The 26,165-nt window shown below is 50.6% G+C and overlaps 1 protein-coding gene across 1 annotated transcript; it reads right to left on the reverse strand.

Annotated features, from left to right (window-relative positions):
• Positions 1–239: 239 nt before the first annotated feature.
• On the reverse strand, positions 240–5,320 carry SOX9 (SRY-box transcription factor 9). The gene is made up of 3 exons (XM_028519391.2): positions 4,512–5,320; positions 3,381–3,634; positions 240–2,863 (listed from the first exon to the last, which is right to left on the reverse strand). The coding sequence occupies exons 1-3, from the start codon at positions 4,940–4,942 to the stop codon at positions 2,016–2,018; spliced, it is 1,533 nt and encodes a 510-aa protein (XP_028375192.1). The 5' UTR covers positions 4,943–5,320; the 3' UTR covers positions 240–2,015.
• Positions 5,321–26,165: the final 20,845 nt, after the last annotated feature.

The following is a 26,165-nucleotide window of genomic DNA, read 5'->3' on the forward strand; positions in this document are numbered from 1 at the left end:
CATCCTTTAAACAAGGGAAAGGGGCAAATAAGTCCATAGGGCAGTTTCATTTTTAATGCAATGTATATTTATTGTAAACAATAATATACAAAAAAAAAAGAAAAACAAGGAAAGTTTCACAGAGAGAACAGAAAGGTTTGGGGTTGGGGGGACAAGGAAACAAGCAAAACACAAAACACAAACCAAACCTTACCTAAAGACAAAATATGATTTAAATGCCAGGTTTTTTTTTAAGTTACAGAAATATTTTTTAAAAAGATCTGCTTTTATACAGAAATTGAAAGATGCCATATTATAAGAGTGCTTTAAGATTTTATTCTACTGACTTCTAAAACTGTTAATATATCTTTTTTAAATAAAAAAAAGTTTGCTGTCTTTTTTAAAAAGCAATCCTCAAACTCTCCAGCCACAGAGTTAAGAATTCGTCTGTCAGTGGGCCGACCCCTCCCCCCTTCCTCCCTCTCTCCAAGAGAACATGCAGGGGGATCATCGATGCCCCACGCTTGCACGGTCTTGTGTCACAACACACACACACGCACGACTTAGGCAGCCCGATCTGTGGCAGAAAACACTGCAAATGACTCAGTGATACACTACATTTGAAACCTCTCATTTGTACAAAAAGAGAAACAAGTTTCCAGTTTGTTTTCAACAAAAACAACGAAGAAAAAAAAAGGACGGACAAAAAAGGCATTTATACAAATCTAGGACAAGGAATCCAAAGAAACTTGCTTTTAATAATAAAAAAGAGGATTAAAGAGATAAATAAAAAAAACTGGTTACAGTTAAGAACATAATTTAACAACAGATGACCATACCCTTTGAGGAAGACTCCAACAACCTATTTTAAAGAAGGTACCTTTTAAAGATAAAAAAGGAAGTTTTTTTTTTATTTAAAACCTCTCCTTACAAAATAAATAATTTCAGCACGTGGAATGTCTTGAAGGTGACTGCTGGCATTCAGAGAGGCACAGGTGACAGTGTGAGAGGACTCGACATCTGTTTCCACATGGGGCTGGGCGGGCAACCAGGGGGCAGTGTGCTGGGGCACTGAACTGGCTGCTGAGACATCCCCCAATCAGACTTCGTCTCCTCACCTTTTGCTTCTTGCTTAAGATTTCAATGAATAAGCAGACGCAGGAGGAAATAAATGCACTAAAAGAGCACTCGAGTATTTTTCAGCAGCATGGTTTTAAGGCTCAAGGTGTTTTTCTCTTGTTTAAAAAATATATATGTGATAAAGCTTACCAAATGCTTCTCTAGGCTAACGTGTGTATGTCCATACTTGCAAAATAAGGCTTTTCTTTTTCTAAGGCAGCTCCTCCGTGAATCAGAAAGCCTGAGGCATTAAGCAAAGCTAACCCCCCAAAACTCATCACATAAGACAAATCTGTGTGTGTGGGTGGTGGTGGTGGTGGTGATGTTAATACAACAACACACTTTTTTTTTTTGTAAGAGAAAGCAAATCTGTACAAAAATACTCTGGTTGCAAGAAAAGCTAGGGCACACTGTTCAACTAAGTAGTTTAGCTGTTGGAAAAATAAGAGCATTTAATTTTTATCTAAAAATATGTATAAATCCCCTCAAAATGGTAATGAATCATACACAGTACATACTAAAAATATTTAAAATAGAGAATATTCCTCACAGAGGACTTTTTTCTTTAATTACTGCTAAAAAATAATTACAAAGTCCAAACAGGCAGAGAGATTGGGCAAATTGGTCACACGATTCTCCGTTATCCTCCGTGCTTGCTTCGAAGAAGGTTTGCAAAGTCCAGTCTCCTGTTGAGATCCCGCTGGTCCATCTAACCACGAGTGGCCAGGCCACTGCCTCGCAACAAGGTGGGCGTGCGTTTGGATAGCTAATGTTTCTGTCTTGGAATCTGGGTACGAGTTGCCTTTAGCTTAAATGTCTTTATGGAAGAAGGAAAAAAAAATGTCCAATGGAAATTCTGGTCGGTTCTTTCTTTCTTCGGTTATTTTTAAAATCATCACGCTTTGCCTAAGGTCTCCTCAAGGTCTGGTGAGCTGTGTGTAGACGGGCTGTTCCCAGTGCTGGGGGCTGTGGGTTTGCGGGATGGAAGGGACCCCCGATGTGTCGGCGATGGGGGTGTACATGGGCCGCTGCGCCGGGTTCATGTAGGTGAAGGTGGAGTAGAGGCCGGAGCCCTGGCCGGCCGCGTGGCTGTAGTAGGAGCCGGAGTTCTGGTGGTCTGTGTAGTCGTACTGCGAGCGGGTGATGGGCGGGTAGGAGGGGCTGTAGTGCGGAAGGTTGAAGGGGCTGTAAGCGATCTGCTGCGCCGGCGAGTGCTGCTGCTGCTCGCTGTAGTGGCTGGGGCTCAGCTGCTCGGTCTTGATGTGCGTTCTCTGGGACTGGCCTGGCTCGCTGCTCAGCGTGGTCAGCGTGTGCGCCGGCTGCTGCTGGGGCGCCGGCTGCTGCGGCTGCGGCGCCGGCTGCTGCTGCTGCTGCGGGGGCGCCTGCGGGGCCGGCGGAGCCTGCGGGGGCTGCTGTGGAGGCGGCGGCGCCTGCTGCTTGGACATCCACACGTGACCTGCGCTTGCTGGGGTCGCCGCGGTGCTGCTGATGCCATAGCTGCCGGTGTATGTGACCTGGCCGTGAGTGGCCGGCACTCCCGGGTGGCCATTGGGTGGCAGGTACTGGTCAAATTCGTTGACGTCGAAGGTTTCGATGTTGGAGATGACGTCGCTGCTCAGCTCACCGATGTCCACGTCGCGGAAGTCGATGGGGGGCTGTCTGCCCCCCTCTGGCAGGGGGCGCCCCTCTCGTTTCAGGTCAGCCTTGCCCGGCTGCACGTCGGTTTTGGGGGTGGTGGGTGGCGTTGGTGGGCCCTGGGATTGCCCTGTAGGCAATAAACGAGAAAGAAGCACAGGAAAATCAACAAGGGCTGTGCAAAGGCCCTAGTCTTAGGAACCCTCCCGGACCCCTCCCTCCGCGTTAAAGGGTCCTAGGGCCCCGCATCCGCACCGGAGGCACGCTGCGCTGCAGATGAGACCCTGAATGATTAACTCGCCAGTACACACTGGGCAGTCTCCTTTTACCGGCGGAGGGTCGGAGGACCCTGGACCAAATCGCTACTTGTAGAAGAGTCTTGTGTGTGCTTTTGGGGTGGGGGAGCCAAGACTTCCTGTAAAGCTGTAAAGGCATTTCACCTCGCACTAAAACCAATCTGCTAGGATGCAGATTGCGTGTGTGCGTGTGTGTGTGTGTGTGTGTGTGTTGAGTGGCACTGGGCAGGGAGGGGAGGGGGATTCGGCATAAGGGGCGGTGTTTCTCTCCCCGGAGAAAGCAAATTCCCTAAACGGAGCCCACTAGGTGGAGGCCTGGGGTGTGCCAGGCGGGGCCGTGGCGGGACTCACCCGAGTGCTCGCCGGGGGAGTGCACCTCGCTCATGCCCGAGGAGGAGTGTGGCGAGTCTGCCTGCAGCGCCTTGAAGATGGCGTTGGGGGAAATGTGCGTCTGCTCCGTGGCCTCCTCGGCCTCCGCCTGGCCGTTCTTCACCGACTTCCTGCGCCGAGGCTGGTACTTGTAATCCGGGTGGTCTTTCTTGTGCTGTACACGCAGCCGCTCCGCCTCCTCCACGAAGGGCCGCTTCTCGCTCTCGTTCAGCAGTCTGGAGGGGGGGGGTGGCGGGGGGGGGGAGAGAGGGGCGCAGAGAAAAGGGGGAGGGGGTTGTGAAACCCGCGGAGCTGTCAGGGCGGCACACAACCCCAGTGCTCCCTCCTCCCTGCTCTCCAGCCACGGCCGCAGCTCGCTACTTTTCTTTTTTTCAAGAAAAAAAGGAAAGGAAAAAAAAATCTCGGTTCTTCTGGTCAGACCTGAGCGGTCACTCCGCGCTCCGCCCTCTCACTTCTCTTCTATTTTGAAAACCCTGCAGATGAAAATAGCTCTCCTCTCTTCCTGCTCTAAATGCCTTTGCTACTGGAGTTATTCCCCTGGCCCCGTCCTCAACACCCTTTAAAAAGTCTCCAAAAAACTACTCAATCTGCAGAGAACTCCTCCTGCCCACCCACCCCCTAACACTGCCCCCAACTACTGCCAGTGGCCTCCCTCCTCCACCCCCTCCCCGCTGCGGGGCGCCTCTAGCCTCGGTTTCTCCCCCGACCCTACGTCCCACCTCCATGGGTGTAGAGCTACACGAAAAAGCGCAGTTCGAAGGAGAGAGAAGAAAACTTCACTTCCCACTCCAAACCCCTATGTGGGATTAAACTTCATAGAAACGCGAAATCAGGCTGGCAGCCCCCTCCCACCGCGGTTCCTACGAGTCTTCTCCCACCCTCTGGCTATCCCCCCTCTCCCCTCCCCTTCCCTAGAGCAATCCAAGAACTTTGTCAAACTGAGCCAAGTTACACTGCGTCCCCACCCCCCTCCGGCCCCACCCCGCCTGCTCCGGGACCCGCAACTCCCCCCTGGTGGGAGGCGGGGCGCGGAGAGCGAGTCCACGCCAGAGCCCCCTGCCGCCGCGCAGCCCACCCTGCCCGCGGCCCTACCTCCAGAGCTTGCCGAGCGTCTTGCTGAGCTCGGCGTTGTGCAGGTGCGGGTACTGGTCCGCGAGCTTCCTGCGCGCCGCCTGCGCCCACACCATGAAGGCGTTCATGGGCCGCTTGACGTGCGGCTTGTTCTTGCTCGAGCCGTTGACGCGCACCGGCATGGGGACCAGCGTCCAGTCGTAGCCCTTGAGTACCTGGCTGACGGCCTCACGGATGCACACCGGGAACTTGTCCTCCTCACTTTCCTTCTTCAGATCAGGCTCGCCCTTGGGGAATGTGTTCTCCTGGGGCCGCGTGTTCTCGGTGTCCGAGCCGGAGCCCGAAGGGCAGGGCGAGCCCGCCGAGTCCTCGGACATGGTGGGGCTGGGGGCGCCGGACAGGCCCTTCTCCTGCTCTTCGGTCATCTTCATGAAGGGGTCCAGGAGATTCATACGCGGGCCCGGGGCAGGGGGCGGGTGGCCGGGAAAGGCGAGAAGCCGCGGCGGCTCGGGGACTCGAGGCGCGGGCTCCTCTCCCCTGGGCTGCCCGGACGCAGAGCGATAGGCTCCCGCGGAGCCTGGCGCGTCACCCGGCTGCGGTGGCGAGTATTTAGGAAGGCGCGGGGTGGCCAGCCCGCAGCTGCCCGCTTCACTTGGGGGAAGGCGGATTGGAGAGGAATAGGGGAAGAAAGAGCTAAAGCGGGGGGCGTTTGCACCCCTTCTCTCCTCCTGCAAAGAAAAGTTCCTGGGGTGAAGCTGGCTAGTCTTGGCGCCACTGAAGTTCCCAGTCAATTTCAAGCTCCGCTCTCCGCTCTCGGACTTCCAGCCCAGCGGCTCTTTAATAAATACTCCCCCTCACCTTAGAGACGTCCAGCCAATCAGAGGGCTGGCAGGCAGCTGATTGGATCCGACGGGGGGGGGGGGAGGAGGATTGTGGCACAGGGCTGGGTGACGGGAGGGAGGGGAGGAGCAGGGAGGGGAGCGCGGCCGCTGGTCGGGTGGCTGGGCGGGGGGCGGGGGGGGGGGCTGCCGCGGGGAAGGCGGGGGACCCGGGACGTCTAAGTGTGTAAGTTTGCCGTACTCTCCTAATGTCAGAATTTAGGTGCCGTCTCCGCGCGAATCTTCGTGTATGTGTGTGTGTTTGCGCGCGCTTGTGTGTCTAGACTCGGATCTACCCCCACCCCCAAGCATTTCTTTCACCACTTTCTCCCCGGTGCCGAGGACTTAGCTGGAGTTTACAGGACTGGAGAAGCAGTCTCTCCATAGTGTGCAGCCCAGTTTACACGCCTGGAGTCTGCCTCTGCCGAAAGTACTTAGAAATGGTCTTTTGAAGCAAATGTTTTGGTGACTCAATGTTCGCTGTCCCTCTGTAATAATCCGTGTAAATAGATTAACATGCCCTAGTTCGCTGGGGCTAGTGCGGCTGGTCGGGATTCTGCTGCGCTCTTGGAGAGGGAATCAATGAAACCCAAAGCTAAGTCCCCGCGAAGGCTGGCAGCGGCGGCTGCAGAGCCCCGCGCTCGCGGAGCCGTCCCGCGCCGCTCCGACCTTGAACTCTGACAAGTCCTTCTCCAGCCCGGCCCCGCAATCCCCCACCCGGCCGACGCGCTTCAGTGACAGGGCAACCGCTTTGACGGTGTACTCTTCACCTCCCGGCCGAGTCAAAACGTCGGCAGCGTTGCCCCTGGAAAGAATGTGCAGACTGCTCTGGCTTTTGAGAGATCGAACTTTGCGAAGGTGGCTGTCCTGGGCCTCGAGGCTGCGGCCGGTCACTCGGTTTCTAAAAGGCCGAACAAACGGGCACCACCGCAGACAAAACAGGCCACTCCGGCGGAGTCGCGCTGCTCGCCTGCTTTCGCCCTCCTTTGCAAACACCTGGAGGGGCGAAGCGCCCGTCGTCCTCACTTTACTCAGGTCCTTTTGTGACTCGAAGACAGCTAGGAGTTCCGCTGGGGTGGGGGTGGGGGTGGGGGTGTCTGCAGTATTTCAAGTGTGAGTTGAGCACAATCTTTGTGTTTACACAAATGCCCAGAGTCTGGTTGGGTATCTTTTCTGGGGGAGAAAAACCTTAGTCGCTTGTGGGTTACTTGTCTTCAGAATCACAAATAAACGCACAACCGCGGAAAACCCATAATTTTCAGCTTCCCCTTTCCTGGCTCCCGCAAAGAGTCGCCTCGATTCGAATTATCGCTATTGTGAATCAACCCAAAGATTTGTTTATTTCTAATTTGCAAATTGCGGACACTATGACAAGATTTAAAGGACTGTTTTCCTTGAAGAATTTTTTAAAGTCTCATTTTCTTCTGAAAAACTCGACCTTTCTTATAGGAAACGGGCACTCTTCAGAAAGTAGTAAGTTGCAACCCTGTTAAATAGTATTTACTTTTTAATCAAATGTAACTCAGTGGATGTCTCTGGTACCTAAGAGTTTGTATTTGTGTTTAAGAGATCTCCATACAATAGTCTTGCACTCGTGGCCTCTTACTACTCTGGGAAAGTATAAGACCAACTTCGTCTTTTGGGGGAAGAAAAAGTCCCGCGTAATATGGACTGATTTCTCCGTCCTTGGAAGGAGACATTTGTGAATATAACTGTGTGATTTGGGGACACCTGACCCAGGAGGAGACTCAGAGACTAGAACTTGGGGCAGGGATTTTAACCAAGGCGTCTGTATTTAGTTGCATTTTATTGTAATTCACATGTTTAATGGCATAAAAGGCAGAGAAGACCACTATGACTTGAAGATAGTTTGAAATATTTCACTAAATATCTGTCAAGATAATTACGTACGAATACAAATATACTTTAATACAATTACATAATAGGATATAAGTAATATACAGAATTTTAAATCGTAAGTGACAGTACTGTATACATTTTTGTTCGTTTGATGCAGGCATTTTGTATTCTTGTATCTTTTTGAAAAGAGGATAAACAATCGGTTGACTTAAAAAATGGAGTGCAATTTTCAGCTGCATCCAGAGGGGGCGCCAAAAGCCCAGAAACTGTCTGGCTCAGAAACTGCAGGAAAACTTTGGTGGTGTCGGTGGAACGTGGTGTGTTCCACTCAATCAGAACCGCTTTGCTGCTGAGATTTATCTCCTCAGAAATTCCACACGATATTCCCTCCCGTGCGCATCCACTTCTGGGAAGCCCAGTTCAGGGAATTAGAAGGTGCGTATCCACAGGCAAAAAGAGCGTTCCGGATGCCTGAGATTTGTATTCTGCACACAACGTGGAGACCAAGACCGCGAGAAAGACCCCTCACCCCCACCCCATCTTCCAGGTGCCAAGCGCTGTCCTCTGCTAGGCGTGCCAGGACCAGGCCGAGTCTAACACGTGGGCATCATCGATTAGCCCGTGGGGTGGTCCTGCATTTCTGCAGGGGCCTGGGTGACAACTTCCCGCCCCCCCCCCCGCCCCCCGCCCCAACTCAGGGCTCGGTTCGCTCCCGTGTGACTTTCCCTGGCCGCCCCTGGCCTCTCCTTCCTGCCTTTGGAAGACACTCCTAGGCTCCCGCCTGAGGACCTGCGTCAAATAGAACCAAGGCTAAAGGAACACTTTCTCAGAGTTGAGGTTACAGATAGGGAAACTGAGGCCGTTGGCCCAGTGCTAGCCACAGCCTTCTGCCCAGAGCTAAAGCTGCTGGGGTCCACAGTCTGGTGGGGCCAAGGGAGGGAAAGGAAGCCGGTCAGAAAAGCGACAGGGAGCCGGTGGCACTTCTCACGTACGCGAGGACGCGTATTGGTCCCAGCACCTGAGCCAGCGCCGCGAGCTCTGCTGCGGGGAGCGGAGCCGTGGAGGTGCGAGCGGATCCCAAGGGGGACCTCGGGAAGCCGAGGTCTGGGACCCCCCCACCCCCTTCTCTTTCCAGGACAGGCGCCGGGCTCAATTTCCCCACCCGCGGACGCCAATCTCCCTCCGCGTCTACGCGGGCGCCAAGGCAGGAACCCAGAGTTGCTGGCGAAGAGCGCGTTTCTCCGGCTCTGTGGGGCGGTGCAAACACGCGGTGCTAACACGCAGTGCAAGGGCGGGGGTGGTGCGTCCCCGGACCGGGGTGAGCGGTGTGGTGGATGGGGTTCCCCATACCTGAGGAATTAAGGACAAAACCTCCCTCCTCCAAATTCCTTAGCAGAAGTGGAGACCGGGTCTGAATCCGTTTTCAGCAGGGTTGCACATCCTAGAAGAATTTGGTTGGGGTGAGCAGCTGAACCTCCCAAAGATCTCAGCCCTGGGCAACCTGGTTTCTGTAGCGACGCTCAGAGCCGGGCATACCCCTTCTCCTGCCGAGTCTCCAGGGCCCGGCTCCCTGCAGGTAAAAGACCCCAATCCTTGGCGGGACCTCAGGTCCCCGCGCCACGCGCTCCCAGTCGCTCCTCGGTAATTGGTACTTTTCACTGGGCGTGGAGCCTGGTGCGGCCGCTTTTCGCGCCCGGCACCACCAGCTCTCCTTGGAAGGAGCGGCAGGTAAGCCGGCTCTAGGACAGGCGCTGGGCTGGACAGCAACACCGAGAGGGAAAAGGAAAGTTTCACATAGCTTCGTAGGGGCGCAATAAATATCTGTGACCGGCTGAATAAATGTGACCTTTGGACATTTTGCCCAAGTGTGTGTGTGTGTGTGTGTGTGCGTCTGTCTCATCGCAGGCCTGCAGACCTCCCAGAAACACGTCCTACAAACGCAGGTGACTGCACAGCCCTACCTGAGAGTTTCTCCCCAAACGGGCGCCCTCTTTACGGAGGTTATCGGGGGTCCTGTGTCACTCATGACTAATGACTGTAAAATCCTGGCGCTCCGTAAAACTGAAGGCCAAAAGGCGGCTTTTCAGTTTTCTTCCCTTTCCTGTTTTCGGAGAGGAAGAGGGATGAGGTGGACAGGAGGTGTCGGGTGAGGGAAGCGTGGACCGTCCATGTGCTCCCGGGTGACCGGCAGGGTCTTGGGGCAGCAGTGGCTGTAACCCATCGGGGCCCCCGGAGGTTCGGACAGGAGCCACAGCCAGAGACGGAGCCACAGCCAGAGACGGACCGCTGGCTGGCTATCTGAGGAGAGAAAAGACCTGTGGGAGTGGGAAGTTCCAGTCCCAAAGGGACTTTGTGCCTTTCTTCTTCTGCTTCTCCTCCTTCTCCTTCAAACCCTAAATTTCTTTAACTTTAGTGAAGGCACGAGGGAGCCTCCAGTCCATTGGAGGACACCCCAAGCATCCCTAGAATGGCATGCGGGAAATTTCCTAGGCCGGGTTCCCCTGCTCCCCAATTTTCCTCTTTTAAACATCTTCCAGGCATTTTCAGCTGAAGGTGGCTTCGTCCTGCTTACAAACACAAGTAAAGCAGGCGCTCAGCGCAGCGGCGCCTCCTTTGCAGGGGACTCCACGGGTGCAGGGGCTGCACTTCGCGGGTGGACTTCCTCTGCAGACCCGGGGTCCGCACCTGCACCTCCTCCCCACCTCGAGTCACCTTTCCGTCTCGGGGTGTTCGGACCTGGAAGCGCGCCCACAGAAAGGAGCTGAGATGCTCAGGGCACTTTGTAAATGGCTCCCCGAGGGGATGGTGGGCTCATGAGCGATGGCTTCACCTCAGCCTGAAGGGACTTTAACCCGCTGCTCCCTCTAAGAAGTCCTACTGGGCGGGCGGTTAGTTCGGGTCTTCACTAACAGGGGAAAATGTCTCCATCAAACCACCGAAAGGGAGAAATACTATTAATGCACAATTTGGAAGGTAACTGAATTAAAGACCAAGCGTCTTGTGTCTTTCTCTCGGTTCTTTTCTGTCTCAGCAGGACATGGAAGGTCCCCTCCGGGCAGAGATCGTCTCCCTGGTCCCTCGAACCTACAGATTTACGGGGCCAAACCCGGCGTCCTCCCTGCTGCGAGCTGGGCTCCGCTCTGCCGCGGGTGAGCCGGGCGCGGGGACCGAAGCCCGCAGCCCCGCGTCCTGCCCTCGGTGGCGGCGCGCTCGGCCCCAGGGCCCCAGGAGGGCCAAGGTCATGAGGTCAGCCCTCTGCTTCGGAGTTTCCTCGATAGTGACGTATTTAGGGTGGGTGCTAAGGTCTCGGAGGATTTTAGGAGCTGTAAGGTCAGGAAAACGGCAGGGGGTAGGCGGCCCCAGAGCCTGGTGAAACAGCCCCAGGGCTTTGCGGAGTCGGGGAGAAAACAACCCGGGACTCGGGACTCGCTGGGCCTCTTGCCTTGCGATTGTTTATTTCAAATTAATTTCTTGGTGCGAGTCGCTGTCTGCAAGCCCGCGGGAGAGAGAGGCTGCACCAGGACCGATTCCATCCTGGGTTTGTTTAAACAGAGAAGCAAAGGTGCTCTCCCAGCCTCCAGCTGACAGATCAGGGGTTTTGAAGCTGCAGGTTTTTTGTTTGTTTGTTTGTTTTCCCCCTCTTTTTCTTCCTTTTCTCTGACATCTTTCTTCCAAGGCCCCTTTTCACCGATGTAAAAAAAGATTAAGTGGATTCTTACATGACGTTTTTTTCTCCTCTCTCTCTCTCTCTCTCTCTCTCTCTCTCTCTTTGGATGAGTGTGAAATTTGGCTTGGTGTGGGAGAGGGACAGGTTTTGGTTTTTGTTTTGGTCTCCCTCCCTTTAAATCACTAAGCGCCAGGAACTCTCCCAGTGTCCTTGTCCCTCTATTTAAGACAAAATGCGCTTGCCTCCAGTGAGAAAGTGCGGGTTGTCCTGTTTCGTGCTGAGCCTTAGGCGTGGAGCCCACGTCCCCCCCAGTTTCCAGGTTGGTGGAAACGTGAGGGTAGGCCCATAGCCCGGACAGGCAGGGACCGGCTGCAGAAACTGCTGCCCTTTGGGGTGCCCAGAAAGCTCACAAAACTCAGCTTCGGTTGGCAGAAGAGGACTCTTTAGTCTCATGTGCCTTAGTATCCATGTGTAAAACAGAGACAAGCAAGCAGTTCCTGGTATAACTTAGGGGTACGGTCACCTTAGGTTCAAATATCAGGGCATTCATTAATCTTCGAAAACAAGACAGAGCCTGAAAGGGCCCTAAATGTAGGCATCTCCCCCTTAGATGCTCATTTTCTTCGAGTGATGGTGACATGTCCATGGCGGAGGTATTTCCCTCAGCAGGCAGGAGAAAAGGTGCTGTTGGACTAAGAGTTGACTTCTCTGCTAGGAAAGGAAGGTGAGGTGGGTGGTCTTGGCACAGACCTTTCAACTCAGGCATCCACCCTTGCTGCTAGGGTCCTCTTCCCCCCAGGGACCTGGCTCCAGCGTCTTCCGAAGGAGCCTGCATCCAGCTTTGGTTGGAACCTTATCTGTATTAAATGCATGAGGCATTATGGACAGCAAACCGGGTGCTTGCAAATTTGTGAGGTGTGCATGATGGAGGCTGTGCTGGCACTGGGGGAGCCGCAGCAGGGTCTGTAGGTCTGAGGCTGGGCTCGAGGGCACCAGAGGGCGGGTTAGAGTTCTGGGTACGACTCAGTGGAGACATCTTGTCTTCTTCATCCTCTGTCGTTCCATGTCAATCATTCACTTGCCATCTCTCTCCCAGTTAGCCCAACCTGAATCACATATCGCTTGAGGCTTACTGTGTGCCTGAACACCCAAAGGGGACACAAGGGGTGCTTGCGTTTAATGGTCTCTGTGTCTGCTTTCTGTCAAAATCCGGTCTGTGCCACCCTCACTCTGCTCTTCCCTCTGGGCTCACTGTTCAGAGACGCTCTTTCTCGGCCTCCTCCACGGACACCCCTTCTCTTGCTCTGAGAGCTGCCTCCCACCCTGGGGCTCCATCGAAGTGCCGAGGGGAAGGCACAACGTGGGGAGAAGTGGTCCAGAGCTCCTGGCTCAGTGTGAGAGGCCTTCCCATTGCTTGGCCCCAGGAGTCCCCTCTCTTCTCTCCCTGGTGATGCTGTGCTGCTCTTTGCCGGAACCATCACCTCGCACCCACCGCTCCCCCTTTCTTGGTCCGAGCCCAGAAATGCCTTGTAGTGTGTGGTACGTTTCACTCTCTCTTTGGGGGACATCTGCCAACCAGCACAGTGGTGATGACAGTTTCCAGATGATTTTCCAGGAGCAGAGAAATCTGGGGGAGGAGAGAGTGGCATTGGCCAAGCGCTGAGTGGGCTGAACATTGTGGTTCCGGAAGAGGCCTAGGGAGGTAGAGTTTTGTGGGGCGCCAAGATTTCTTTTTCCCCTTTAGATTCTGCCTGAAGCAAAAGTCACTAATTGCTTTTTATTTTCCTGGCACTTAGGAGGTTCTCTGGATTCTGACCCGCCTCCAGGAATTTAGGTCTGAGGAGAGCAGGGCTTCAGAGTGATATCGGTGGGGCATTTGCCTCCAAGCCCACCTTCCTGAGCCCAGCTAGGCCTGAAACCTGCTGCAGCCACTCTTGGGGAAGTATCACTAGCCAAAGTACTCACCTGTACAAGTGAGGCAGAGGATGGATGGAATAAGCACTCACCTGCCTTCTTCTTCAGTCCCTGGGCTTCCCGGACCCAACTGCGCTTCTGGCTGGGGAGCTTTGATTTTTTAGTCAAGCAGACTAGCAGAGTGACTGAAGTTGCCTTTGAGACTTAAGAATGCATTTGATGGGTGAAAGAGGTGAAGAGATTAGGCAGTACAAGTTAGTAGCTAGAGAACAGTCACAGAGCTGTGGATGACGGCATGGGGAATGCAGTCAGTAACATCGTGATAATTGTGTACGGGGCCAGGTGGGCATGCAGAACAGCGGGGCGGGGGGAACGCTCTGTAGAATACATGATTTTCTAACCACTTTGTTGTGCATCTGAAACAAATACAGAATAACATTGAATGCAAACTGTAATTGAAAAAAAGAAGAATGGGTTTGAAGTAAACATTGGATTCTCCTTTGATTCTGAAAAATCACAATCGATGCTTCCTTAGGCATCGAAAGGGTTACTGACGTGCCCTCATTTGCTCATTCCTAAGAGCAGTGCTGGCTTCTCAAGCCCCTTCCGTGTCCTTCTCAGTGCCTCACGCAGGAGCTAGCCCGGGCCTCCTGGGTTTGGGTGCTGACTTATTCCCCATCTTCCAGATTTCCCTTTCTCTTCTACTAGGGACACATTTCCTTATAAAGCTCCCCCCCACCCCGCCACCAAGCAGTCCTTTTCAGGGAAGGGTATCTTTCCCAGATAAAAGAAAAAGAGTTTTTCCTTGTAAACATATGAGACTCATTCAGACTACGAAGTGAGCGACTGTTAAGGTTTAGTATATTCTCAGTCTATGACACAGCTAGGCTTTAATAGGGGATAGAGATCCAATTCAAATGCTAACCCCTCTATGCAGACTTGAGGTCTCCCCAGGACTCGGCATTTGCTTCAATCTCTGTGTTCTTATGACATTTCCTGCATGCCTCTCAGTGCTGTCATTTGTCCTTTGCGTGTGTATGCTCACCGATAAATTATGATCTCCTTGAGGACAAGGACACTGTTATCCTCTTTGTATCCCTTGTCTAATGTGTCACATAGACTCTGCTAAGTAAATGTTCATTGAGGGAATGAATGACCAAACTGTTGCCAAAGCAATGAATATGTAATGGTAGACTACAGCTACCAGTGACATAGTGATATGCTTTGGAAGTTAGATGGGGTGTTTTTATGGCTCCTCTCAAAATGTGTCCTGTAGATGGCTGCTCGTGTCATTCACAGAGGATTCTGTCCTTGCTCTGGAATCCTGCTCAAAATTCTCTCCTCTTTCCCCTTTTTCTATACGAAAGGGTGTTGGAGCTGTGCCTTTGGAGAATAGTTGGAGTGATGGATATAAAGCTTTTAGATTGCAATCTTTATACATTTCTGGCCTGGATTTACAGGTTTTGAGAAAACAATCAAACCACAAACTGAAATCATTATTAACATATCAGAACCTCTAGAAACCCCGGGACCTTGCTACCCAAATATACAACGGTAATAAATATTTTTTTCTTCCTGGTTTTCTTGCTTGCTTTTGTAAGCACGAGGGGCACAGTCCTTTCATGGATGAGCCGCTGTGTGGCTGACTGCTGAATGAGTGGTGGTCGGGGGTGGTTGGATAGGGGGGTATGGGCCGGTGCAGAGGAGACAGTTATGACCTGGCTTTCTTCGGCAGCTCCTCTAAGGAAGGCATTTGCTTCTCTCTGCAAACGGAGCTGCTGTTTGTTTGGAGAAGGAGAGCTGTGGGTATGGAATTAGGGGGTGTCATGTGGGCTGCACGTGTGGCTGGAGCTACCTGAAATCTGCACGCTAATGACTCCCAGATGGCCCCAGGGACTGCAGTCCCAGGAACTCCAGAAGCACAAGTCCCTCCCAAACTTCTCCTGGTGGGGGGTGATTTAAAGGGAAGGTGAGCAAAAAAGTGTGTATGTGGTTATGTGAGGACTGGTGGAGACTTTGGGGACACTTGCAATACAGCTTGGACCTAACACCCTACATCTTCTTCAACCAGAGGCACTCGAAAAACAAAATTACCCATTTCCACCCCGCTCCTAATTCCAAACCGTGATATATTTGGAAGTGGAGGCAAAGAAGGAGAGGTAGAGGAAAATGAGAAACAGGAGGAGAGAAACACTAGCTAGCTTCAGGAACAATTGCATTGGCTTGAGGGTGGGGTGGGGTGGGGTGGGGTGGGCGGAGCTCATTTCAACAGGTATTCATTAGTTACTAAATGTCAGAGGGCCACAGCTTTTCGCGGCTCCTAGGTGAGACCTGTTGCTGGGAAGAGTAGGGTGATGCAGTGAGGGGTCCAGGGTGGGCATTGTCTTCTAGCCAATGGACATCCACTCCCTGTAGGAAACATGAATTTCAGCACTGGGAGGAGAAGCCCCTGGCTTGGCCCCATCTGTTTACAGCCTGCTTTCTCCCTGCTCTGTTCAAGGCACTGTGTCGAGTGCCACCCACTCCTGTAGTCTCAACCCCTTTGCCCCCACAACCAGTGATTGCTTGGTCTCACGGTTCCAACCAAACTCAAGGGGATCTTGGGAGCACACACCCTATCCGCTCTCTCTCTTTCACCCACATGCACACGTAGCACACATGTATTCATCTGTGCACACGTATTCATTTGCTCTTGTGCCTTCTAACCCATTGCTGTAAAATAATTTCATTTCAAATGAATATTGCTTGCTGCTGCTTCCTGCTTCTGTTTTTGAAGTGCCCTTGTCCACTCATCAACTCCATTCCCTGGACATCCCTAGGAGGCAGGGGTGGGGGCGGGGAGAAATTACTGTCTTTGCTTTTCACGGACAGACACAGAGGCTCTAAAAGCTGCGTGTAGCTTGCTCAAGGCCATGCGGCTGATGGGGGAGGCAGGTCCAGCCCGGAGCTGGGGTGCTGACTGCCTCCCCTGCGTGCCCACGCACACTCAGAGTTCCACTAGCTGTTGCTGCTGCTGCTGCTGCTGCGCGGCCCTCGGAGTGCAGGCAGGCCAGCTGAGCCCACTCCCCCACGTTCTCATTGTTCTCCAAGCCCCTGGCTTGGGCTCCAGCTCTCTTTTGGGTCACGTGGAGAGACTGGGGCTCCACGCTTTTGTGAAGCGTGTCTCTGATCTTATCTCCTCCCTTCTCCCCTAATCAGGGTTTGGCTGCCTTTGTCTGGGAGGAGCAGAGAACAAAGTGTGACTTGAACCATGCACATCCACCGTGTCTTTCCTGCTTTTAATTTCCTTTTCATGAGAACGTCGCTGGGTTTGCAGTAGCAGAGCCTTGGTGGACTTGGTTTCCCAGGACTCATTTCGCCCCAAAGTGTGTCAGGGTTTCTTTCTTCCCTGGCTTCCACACCAGCCTTTTTATATCTGGATCCAGACGTGTCCAGATTTTCAAAATTATTTTGTTTTACCCACCAGAAATGGGGTGTCACTGTCCCCTTCAACCTGGGTCGTCCTCATGATTTTGGAAGTGCAGGGCCCTCCGTTATCACCGTCCCTTTTTGTTTCTGCTTCACGGGGGAACATCGATGAATAAGAAGAAATGTTTGCACAGCTCTTCCTCTGTGCTCGCCAAACTGCAAAGTGCTTTCACCTGGATGTATCACCTGCCTCTCCCCAAGAAAAAATCATGTGGAAGTTCTTATCCTTCCCCCTGTTTAACAGATGAGAACGCTGAGGTTTGGACTGGTTAATTCACTTGTCCAAACTCTCAGGGTTCTCTGAGTGTTCAGGGGGGAAAACCAATACTTACAATAACAGCGAAACAAGAAAGCTAGCTACCAACTCTTGGAAGCTTGATGCTTACTATGTATTGTAGAAACTCATTTGACACAAAGACTGAATGGTCTCTGCCATCATCATCTTTATTCTCCAGGAAGGGAAGCTATTTACTTGTGGCCTCATTTCTTTTTGGCCTTGTCTTATTTCTTTTGGACTCTGTGTTTTGTAGGGTGATGATAATTCACATTTGGGAGTGATAGTCCCCAAGCCAGGCTGTCAATGGGCGACAATGATTTGGGAAGGAAAAGGGGGCTGCTGGGAATCACTGGATCTCAGTGGCAGTCTTGCATTTGGCCATGGATGAAGGGATGGCCTGATGATCTCACGGGTGGTCTGCACCTTCCCTGGGGGCCTGCAGAGGCATTTTGCCCCCTGCTGCCTAAACATCGAAGGGCCACGTAGGGGAAATTCACATTTCTTTTGGGAAAAGTCAAGATGAGAATCCTCTGGTCCCCACCTGGTCTGAATGATAACACGTTTCATTTGTACAGCAAAGACTGCTGTTGAACACTCAATCGTATTTAGCCCATAGGAAGAGGGCTGCCGTGCTGGTCGAAAGAAAGGGGAAGCTGATTGAGGGTGGGCAGGTGGGTGGCTGGGAGACTTGGACCTCAGGTGCCCTGAGGGTGAGGATGCCCTGCCCATTCTTCTGTAGCTGTTTTCTTCATGAAAGGGCCAGATGAGAATTCAGCTGGACTCAGTCTTATTTTTTGCCCATTATTCCTGCGTAACAGGTGGGAAATAATGAAAAAGTGGGGAGAAGGCAAATGCTTGGAATAGGGACAGAATTTTCAAGGGAAGACAAAGGTCAGTTAGCTTAGTAGCATACCTTATTGCTGTTCCCTGAGCTCAAGTCCCTCTCAGGGGAGCTGGGGGGTCTGGTGGAAATGAGAGCAATGGCAAATCCAAAGGCTAGGACTCTGGCCTCTGGGAGGTCCCCAGGGCGTCCTGACAGGGACAGGGAGCTCTTTAAGTAAGTGGCATGCATTCATTCCACAAACTTCTCCTGAGCGTCTCGGAGAGGCCTGGCTCAGGGGTTGGTGACTACCCAAGGTGACCAAAGCAAGGGCAGCTTCACTCCTTAATCTGTCAGGTCACACTGTGCTGGAGCCCTTGTCAGCCTGGGCTTTTGCAAAGAAATGCTCCTTTTGGGACCTGATTAGAAAAAGGGAATGCCACACATCTGTGCCACATAATTGGACACTCCCCTAGGCCTTCCCGGTGTGTGCCTGTTCTCTAATTCTGTGGTCACGAAGGTTTCCATGGCTGTTATGAAGTGCTTTGTGTATTGGAAACTGTGAATAAAAAGGTAAGGGATGGGGGGAGGCTAACCATCAGGCTCACCCAAACCCTAAACCTCAGACTCTTGGAAGGAATCAGCGGCGTGGGGGAGTCCCAGACGGCAAACACACTGTCTTGCAGGGAAGGCAGCGACGTTCGACGTTTCCTGGGAGCTGCTGGTGCTGCCACCACGGGCGGGCGGGCGGAGGCCTTGGCTCGGGAATCCACGAGGAGGAGGAGTGGAGACTCTTTTTAAGTTTCTGAAAACAAGACCCTGTCTTTCTGCCACCCCCTCAGCTCTCTCCCTCTGACAAGACTGGCCCTCTGGGCTCCTGGCTGACCCTTGGGGTCCAGCTCCAGCCTCCCTCTGGAGAGCAGTCACCTCTCCTGCCAGCGCTTATCTGGGAGAGCAGGAGTCCCACCCTTCAGATTCCCTCGTTTCTGAAAGAAGGTATTGTTATTGTCTCAAAACTGCCCAGGTTAGGAACAAAGGCGGACTCTGGGTCTTCTTTAAGCAGGATAGAATGGAATTGGCATTCCTCTAAAATGGCTTGTTATTACAGCCGATTTCTGCTAACAATTACCTGACAATATAGAAAAGGATCTGACTCCTTTAGGGTCTTGCTGAGTTTTCCTTTTCTCTTTTTCTTTCTTTGTGGAGCTGTAAAAAATAATTGGTGCATAGTTGGAGTTCAGAATTAGACAGGCCTTGTATATTTATCTCCATGACATATGTGTAAATCTTACTGGACAAATAATTATTTTATACCAGTGTGTGTGCATGTGTCTGCGTGTTCGTTCTCAGGGAAAAGAAGATAGGGGTAATTTCTTTGCTTTTATAATCAAGTTGTCTCTGCTTGACAACAGGGTTGTAGAGAAAAGAAGAGAGTGGTGGCTGAATTTTGGAAACATATACATAGAGAGTATCATATGGTTTGTTTCACAAGCAGATTTAGTATTTTTTTATTATCTGACTTGAGCAAATGCCTTGCATATAATTGATGCTCAGCAAATATTTGTTGAAAAGAATTGCACCTGCTAGGCTTGATTTGTTTAAGGAGAAGGAAATCCAGACGATAGGCTGAAATGGGTTAGGCAGAAGTAAATGTTATATTGTTGGTTTGAGAGATACAAGAGTTCTGAAACTAATGCGATGAAGCTTAAGCAGATGCTTGGGACATTTGGTTAAATCTAAAAGCCAGTTTTTGTCAACACAGTACAATCTCCTTCTATCTTTCAAGTAATAATTCCATATCCAGAGTTTCTGACCAAGAATGTGATCTCTGTGTTCCTGAAAATAGTTGTATGACTTCTGCAAAACATTTCACTTCTCAAGAAGCCATTTTTCTTATATTGAAAATAGGAGAAGTTGCCTTGTCTGAATTCCCATAGATATTTAAGGTGCATGGACTCAGGCTTACTTTGGATTTTGACTTCCACAACAAGAGCTAGACTTAGGAAGTGAACCCAAACCAACAACCTGGCATTATTAGCATTGTTGTTGTGTGAGATCTGTTTGCATGATAGAGAAGCTGGGGGTGGAATTGGGGGGTCCTAAATGCCCCCACCTGGTGAAAGGTAAGATACTCCATACCCCTTGCAGCCTGACATACCTTCAGAGTTCAGCAGTGAGCTAAGCAGAAAATTCCCCAAATATCAGGAGATTCGGTTGTTTGGGGATGGATGGAGCTCCCTTGAGACTTCAGACATGTGCCAGCCCTTTCAGAAGTAATATATGTCAAGAGGGGGTCATGTCCATGTAATCGTCTTTGCAATGTGAGCTTTACACCAAATAAGAATCCTTTTTGACGAGGGTAGATTTGATAGCAGATAGATAGGTTTTTGTTTGTTTGTTTCAACCAAAATCAAGGTGTCACCTTCCCCTTTCACCCCTTTGTTTCCACCTTCCTGGATCCCTCTTACAGGCCCCACACATTGATTTTAATTTTCAACACTTAGTGCCTGACTTAGTGATCTAAGATCACTGACTCAGAAAACGGGAAAGGTCAGTCTGACTAACACCTCACCCAGCGTCCTGGGATTAGCATCCAAAAGAAACAGATCAGAGATGGGCTGTAGACTCCCAAGAGATGATTCCCACGTGTGAGAAAGCCCGGGAGCAAAGCTCACTGACATCACTCAAGTTCATGGTCTAGGGCTTTAACTGACTGAGGCTGGGGGTTGGAATTCTACAGGAAGAACACAAGAGCTGGGCTGGTGGATTATAAAGGAAAGCAGGGGGAGGGAGAGGAGTTCTTTCTGCTAATCAAAGGAGAAACCAAATAAAACGGAGGAAGTCCAAGAAAAATACAACTCTATTGTTCTGGGGGCACAAGATGCTGGCTGGGAGGCTTCATTGAGTAATCCAAGTCACACCCTTTCTCTGTGGGACTGAAAGAATGTTGGCTGTTTCTCTGGAGGCCAGGTGGGAGGTGGGTAGACAGGTCTATGAAGATGAGAATTTCTTGGAGCTAGAGCTCCCTGAACATCCCTATGGCCTTGCAGCTGGGAGGCTGGGACACAGAGGAGCAAGAATGTGGTGCTGAATTAGAGCCAGGAAGCAGCAACCACGGAAGGGATGGGGGGAGTGAGCGCAGAAAGGTGGAGGAAAACTCGGAAACAGGGAGGGAAATGAGCCTGTTCTTTTCGTCCTCATCTGAACAGGGGCTTCTGTGTCCTCAAGAGCCCCTTGGCTCCCTTTCATTAAACCATAGGGTGGATACCCAGGGAGAGATGGTGTGTCTGGGTCTGGGGTGCGACGGGAAGCAGGAAGTACCAGTCATTTCACAAGAAGGCTTGACACTGGAGAGAGAGCCAGCGAAAACTGGCAGACCCCCAAGGTGGGGTAGGAAAGTCTGGCCCGGCGCAAAGAACACTTGGCTTCCCATAGTTCTGTGGGTATGTTAAAAAACAGGGCATTCCACAGAGTTGTGCTGCCAGTCCACCTAAAACACCGTTTTTTCTTCCCCATCCACGATTGTTTCTCTACGATGACATGTCAGCTGTTGGCTGTGAACTTCCATGGGCCAAGGAAGGATTAATGTGACCAGATGTTAGTTTTTCCCAATAGCAAGTTCTTTAATGTAATTCTCACGAGTGTATGTGGGCTCCTGATAGACTCTGCTACCTTAATTCAATCCTCCTTCCCTCTTAGTCCTTCTCCTTCTCTTTAGATTTTAGCAAGAATCCTATTTTGTGTAGATCAGCTCTGGAATTGCTGGTAATTCTACTTTTGGGACAGTCACACTGTTGGATCAGTGGGTGTTCCATGTCCTTCTGAACAAGCCCATTCCTTCTGTGAATCTTTGTCTCTTTCCTGGCCCGGGGTTTCTTGCCAAAACTCTTATCCCCAACTCTCCAAACTCTAACTTGTCTTCTTCAACTATGAGTGGTAAAGATGCAGCCTAGGCCCTTTCTTTTGCATCTTGGATGCAAAATGGATCAGGTTTGTCAAAGGTGTCCTATCTTGGTGCACCTGAAACTGCATCCCTATGAGAAAAATGATGTCTTTAAGGGGTTTCAATTTCTTCCAAAGTACTTGTTCTGCAGCCTCTGGACTTATACTAATGGGCATTATTGCTGATTTAATATCTAATACACAGCAACATGCTGGGCTCAGAACCTCTGGGTTTTCTCTCTCTTTCTCTGTCTCTCTTTTTTGATCAACTTGCTCTGTGACTTTGGAAATGCTGGTACCACAGCTCTGGGCTTCAGCTGCATCTCTTACTCAAAGGCAGTTCTTCAACAAAATTTAGCATATACTTACTCTTTCTTTTCCCTTCCCCAAGGCCTGGAGACTTAGCTTAGACATCTCTGACGTGCTCTCTTATGGAGGAGTCTGCTTAGGGTGAGTTCAAAGGAGTTTAGGAGGAGGGAAGGGATGGAAGCAGTCAGGAGCCTTTGGGGGTGAACAGTGGCAGTCCTTTTGCCTTTAAGAAACCCTGTGCTTTAGCCCAGCAACAGAGAAGAACTGAGCATCTACGGGCACCAACCCTGGAACTTTCAGGGTTTAGGATTTGTATGGCCTCTACCACGGAAAATACCTTTGAGCTGAAGAGCTGAGGGATGAACCAGTCTATAAATATTTCCACAAGGTCAATAACCATGTTTACAGTAGAGCATATGGACAGAGTTTAGATTTGATAAATTTCCATCACTTTTTACTGAAAGATTTTCCATCCAATAAAAGGTATACCTTACCAAGCGCTTGGGTCTGAATCCAGTTTGTCTGATATGGCATTGGAGTCCCAGTTGTTTAGCACAACGATGCCATCCCATGTTCTGAACTGAAAATCTGAGTACTCAAAGCAGAGTTTTCAGAAGGGTCTTTGCCAGCTATACAGAAAACAGCTCTTTGGAGGAACCCTCAGTTTAGGGGTGTCACTCTTATTACTAGGGCACTAAGCAGTGGCCTCAGTTGTAAATAAACGATGGACATGAGGCCAGAGCAATGAGAAGCACTTATTTTTGGCTATGTTCTGAGCTATGACTGGTGCTGATTGGCTGCCTCTATCGCTGCTGCTGCTAATAATAATAATGATAAATAATAATAATAATAATAAATCTTTAAATTATGCATTGAAAACCCACTGTTCACCATTGCTCACTTTACAATGGCACCACAAAGCAGAAGATCTAGATTTCCAGCCTAATTTTCTGCCATGAATGGTAACACTAGGGCCCCTCTCATGCAATTACTGTGAAGATTTGAGCTAGTGGCTTCATGTGGAAGAGCTCGTGCTGTTTAATGAAAGCTCAGCATAGGCTCACTGGGTTAGCTCTATGCCCATAATAGAATTGAAGGCAGGCTGAGGCTCAGGGTGATCCAACAACACATCCAAGTTCACACAGCAGGTAGAGGGAAGGGCTGAGATCAAAACCCAGGTCTGTGTGTCACTATCACCTGGGCCCTTCTCATTTCTGAAAGAGGATGGTGGAAAGCCCTGGGGGCCTCTTGAACAACCATGGGTCCTAATTCTCCATGCGACTTGTTTTTCACGACAGGTCTCTTAAAAAATGGGGCATGGAGAAAAAGATACAGATATAAGAGCCATAAGAAGAGGACAATAACTTAAAGATAGGCCTCATGGGTTGTTACTATGTGGTTCTTTCAAATATTCTGGATATTTGAAGTTTTCTTAATAAAATCCTGGAAAAAAATAGGGTGCCATGGAAGCAAGAGGGGGCTTATATGGAAGGCAAGAGGGCCTTTGCCCAGGGACCTGAATGTAGTCTCAGCATTTTCTACGGGTAGGAAGGAGCAGCCCTGGCCTGAAGCTCTGAGCGCCATTTCTGGGGGGCTCAGCCCCAAGAGTTGCTCAGCCTGACCCAGGTGGGAGATAAGTTCTAAGGAACAAAAAGTCTCTTTCCCCCTAAAGTTTCTGGCGGCCACAATACAGAATAGAGAGTTACGCGTCTGCTGTGAGGTTGGCAGAAGCCTGAACGGGACATGCTGATGACACGTGGAGTCTGGTGTGCAAACTTTGTTTATACGCTGGGCCCTCCCTCCCAGACCAGGGGCAGGTAGCTGGCTACAGAGCCTTCACCGGAGCCTGGAAGCGTCAGTGTTTTATGGACACTCAAGTTTATTTTGCTGCCTAACTATGTTAGCCATTGTGAGTTTGGTTAAAGCAAAGCACTGTACGTAGGCTGTGGAAAGCACCCTTTGCTGTACAGGCAACTGTATTTCCATATGTATCTTCCTTGTCAGACGGTATCCTGGTCCGGGGAGGAGGGGTCACCCGTGGTCAAAAGGAGACTAGAGCCCTGCTTTGAGGTTTTATCAAATTGCCTAAAACTTGTGTTATTTTGTGGGTGCCGATTTAAATATTTAACTATGTTTGAAGACAAAGTTGGCTGTTGGCTTTTGAGAACTGAGACCTGGCATCCCATCTTTGAAGGACAGCAAAAAAGACACATTCCAGTTGTCACCTTTAAGCCATCAAGTCTGAGTGGGAAAAGAGACCAGCCCGTCTCAAGAAGCCTTTGCCGTCCCAGCCAAGAAGGAGCTCAGGCCTCAGGTTGAGGCAGGTTCTCACACAGCAGCCAAATGTTTGCAAAACAAGCAGCAGGATGAAGAGGCTCGGTCTACAGAGGCATCCCAAGGTTGCGACAGTCTTGGAAGATGTGAGCTGGTGGAAGAGCCCCAGGGAGCCAAGGCGGGAGGCAGACCTGTATGGGAAAGGCTGGCTCCCCTCTGCTCACTGCCCGGGATGCCGTGTGCTGAGCGAGGAAGGGCTTACTGGCTGGGATAATTGTCCAGTGTTTATATTTGAAAAGGGATACTACACTTCCAGGATAATTCCCTCCAGCCTCCTCTTGGGCTAAGATTTCCAACTGGTCTAGGATCCTGAAGAGAAATCCGGGGTTGATTACCTGGCCGACTGGGCTGCAATCACACCTTTCAATACTAATTATCTGCTCCTTGAGTTCAATGACATTGAGCGTCCAGGCTCTGGCTGGGGTGAACCTTGCTCAGTGGTTTGCATCACTGGCTTAAGACAATGATTTGAACGGACAAAGTACCCTCACTGTGCCTTGATAAGCAGGAAATAAACGCTTGTTTGCAAATAAGATTGGGAAATGTGATCAGTTTCTCATTCGGCGTTTGTCTTGGGGTTACCAGCCCAATAATCCTAACGTAGAAATAGTGTGGTAGAAGACACCGGCGAGGGAGCCTTTGTAAATGACCTCCTTACTGCCTGGCTTTCTGCTCCTGAAGCAAAGGCAGATGTAAATGAAATGTTGTTTTGAATGTGTGTGTGTGTGTGTGTGTGTGTGTGTGTGTGTGTGTGTTCCCTGAAAGTGTTTTAGCTTGACTGTTTCTTTATGGGGATTTGGGGAAATGCGTAATGATTTGATATGATACTTTTTCAGTGTTGAGATTTGTTCATATACATGGCTTTTCCCAGATGCCTTTGTTCGCAGCCTTTTGGGCCCCTTCCCTCGGGAAGCCCTCCTTCATTGAATAGACATTTTACTTCTACTTAGATGAACCTTCATCAGGGTTCATTAGTTACATAAACAGCTTTGTTGCGGCTTCATTCGAGCGGTATATTACTTGGGGGCTGGAATGCATGACTCGTGTCTGGGAGCTCTCGGAGGAGTGATGCATGGGCGGGTGGAGGAGAGCGAGATCACAGGCCAGTTATCTGTTGGAGCTTTCTGCATGGGTGTCATTTTTGTATCATTTCTGGGGAAGGAGTACTGGGGACAAGGAGTAAATGTTCCCTATCTGTAATCTCTTGGGAATGTTACTTTCAAATCCTGACTTCTTGATCATAAATTGAAGGCCAGTGTCATGAGTTGAATTATGTCCCTACCAAAAAAAGATGTTGAAAGCCTAACCCCCACTACCTCAGAATGTGACCATATTTGGAGATAAGGTCATGACAGCTGTAATTAATTAAGATGAGGACATATTAAAGTAGGGGGTTGTGGCCCAATCCAATATGACTGGTGTCCTTTTACAAAGGGAAGATTTGAACACAGACACATACAGAAGAAGGACACAGGGAGGACATCATGAGAAGACAAGGTTGGACTGATACATCTGTGTGCCAAGGCACACCTGAGGCCACCAGAAGCTAGGAGAGTGACAGGGACAGATCTTTTCCCAGAGCCTTCAGAGGGAGCATGACTTTGCTGATACCATGATTTCAGACTTCCAGCCTCCAGAACTGTGAGACAACCTGTCTCTGTTGTTTTAACCCACCCAGTTTGTGCTGTGCTCTGATGGCAGCCCAGGAAGATAGCACACCTAGCTTCTGCAGAGCCGTATCACTGGGACAGGAAGAGGGCTGTCAGCCTGCCTGTGCCACAGAGCACAGGTGGCCTTGGGTGCTCCAACGTGGGCAGCAGGAGGTTCTTCTTGGTCTGTTACCACAGCAGTTTCAGCAGTCCCTGGCTTATCCTGGAGGAGTTTAAGTTTCAGGGGACTCATCAAACACAAGCATGCCCCAGGCCACATTGCTGACAGAGGTCAGGCTGTGCAGCGGTCGGATATGGTGGATTCCATGTTGAATTCCTACTTCGCCCTCTTAGCTTCCCTGCCTTCACCCTAGAAGGGCAGACAAAAGTGCTAAGAACAGGGGTTGACTTTATAGTCAAGCATGGTTAAAGCCATATGCAGTTTCAATGGATTTTTCTTACTTGCTTGACCAATCTTGGGGCCCTTTGAAATAGATTAACTCTCCTCCCATTCAACTTTCCCCACCGATATGTGGAACCTGGAAGGAAGTAGAGAC

The sequence above is a fragment of the Phyllostomus discolor genome, chromosome 8, assembly GCF_004126475.2.
Source record: "Phyllostomus discolor isolate MPI-MPIP mPhyDis1 chromosome 8, mPhyDis1.pri.v3, whole genome shotgun sequence".
NCBI classification, from domain to species: domain Eukaryota; kingdom Metazoa; phylum Chordata; class Mammalia; order Chiroptera; family Phyllostomidae; genus Phyllostomus; species Phyllostomus discolor.

Excerpts from the sequence above, each read along its gene's own strand:
- SOX9 (XM_028519391.2), bottom strand. The coding sequence starts at position 4,942 with ATGAATCTCCTGGACCCCTTCATGAAGATGACCGAAGAGCAGGAGAAG. Across the intron at positions 3,635-4,511 it reads ACGCTCGGCAAGCTCTGGAG|ACTGCTGAACGAGAGCGAGA; the intron begins GTAGGGCCGCGG and ends CCCCCCCTCCAG. Across the intron at positions 2,864-3,380 it reads CTCCCCCGGCGAGCACTCGG|GGCAATCCCAGGGCCCACCA; the intron begins GTGAGTCCCGCC and ends TATTGCCTACAG.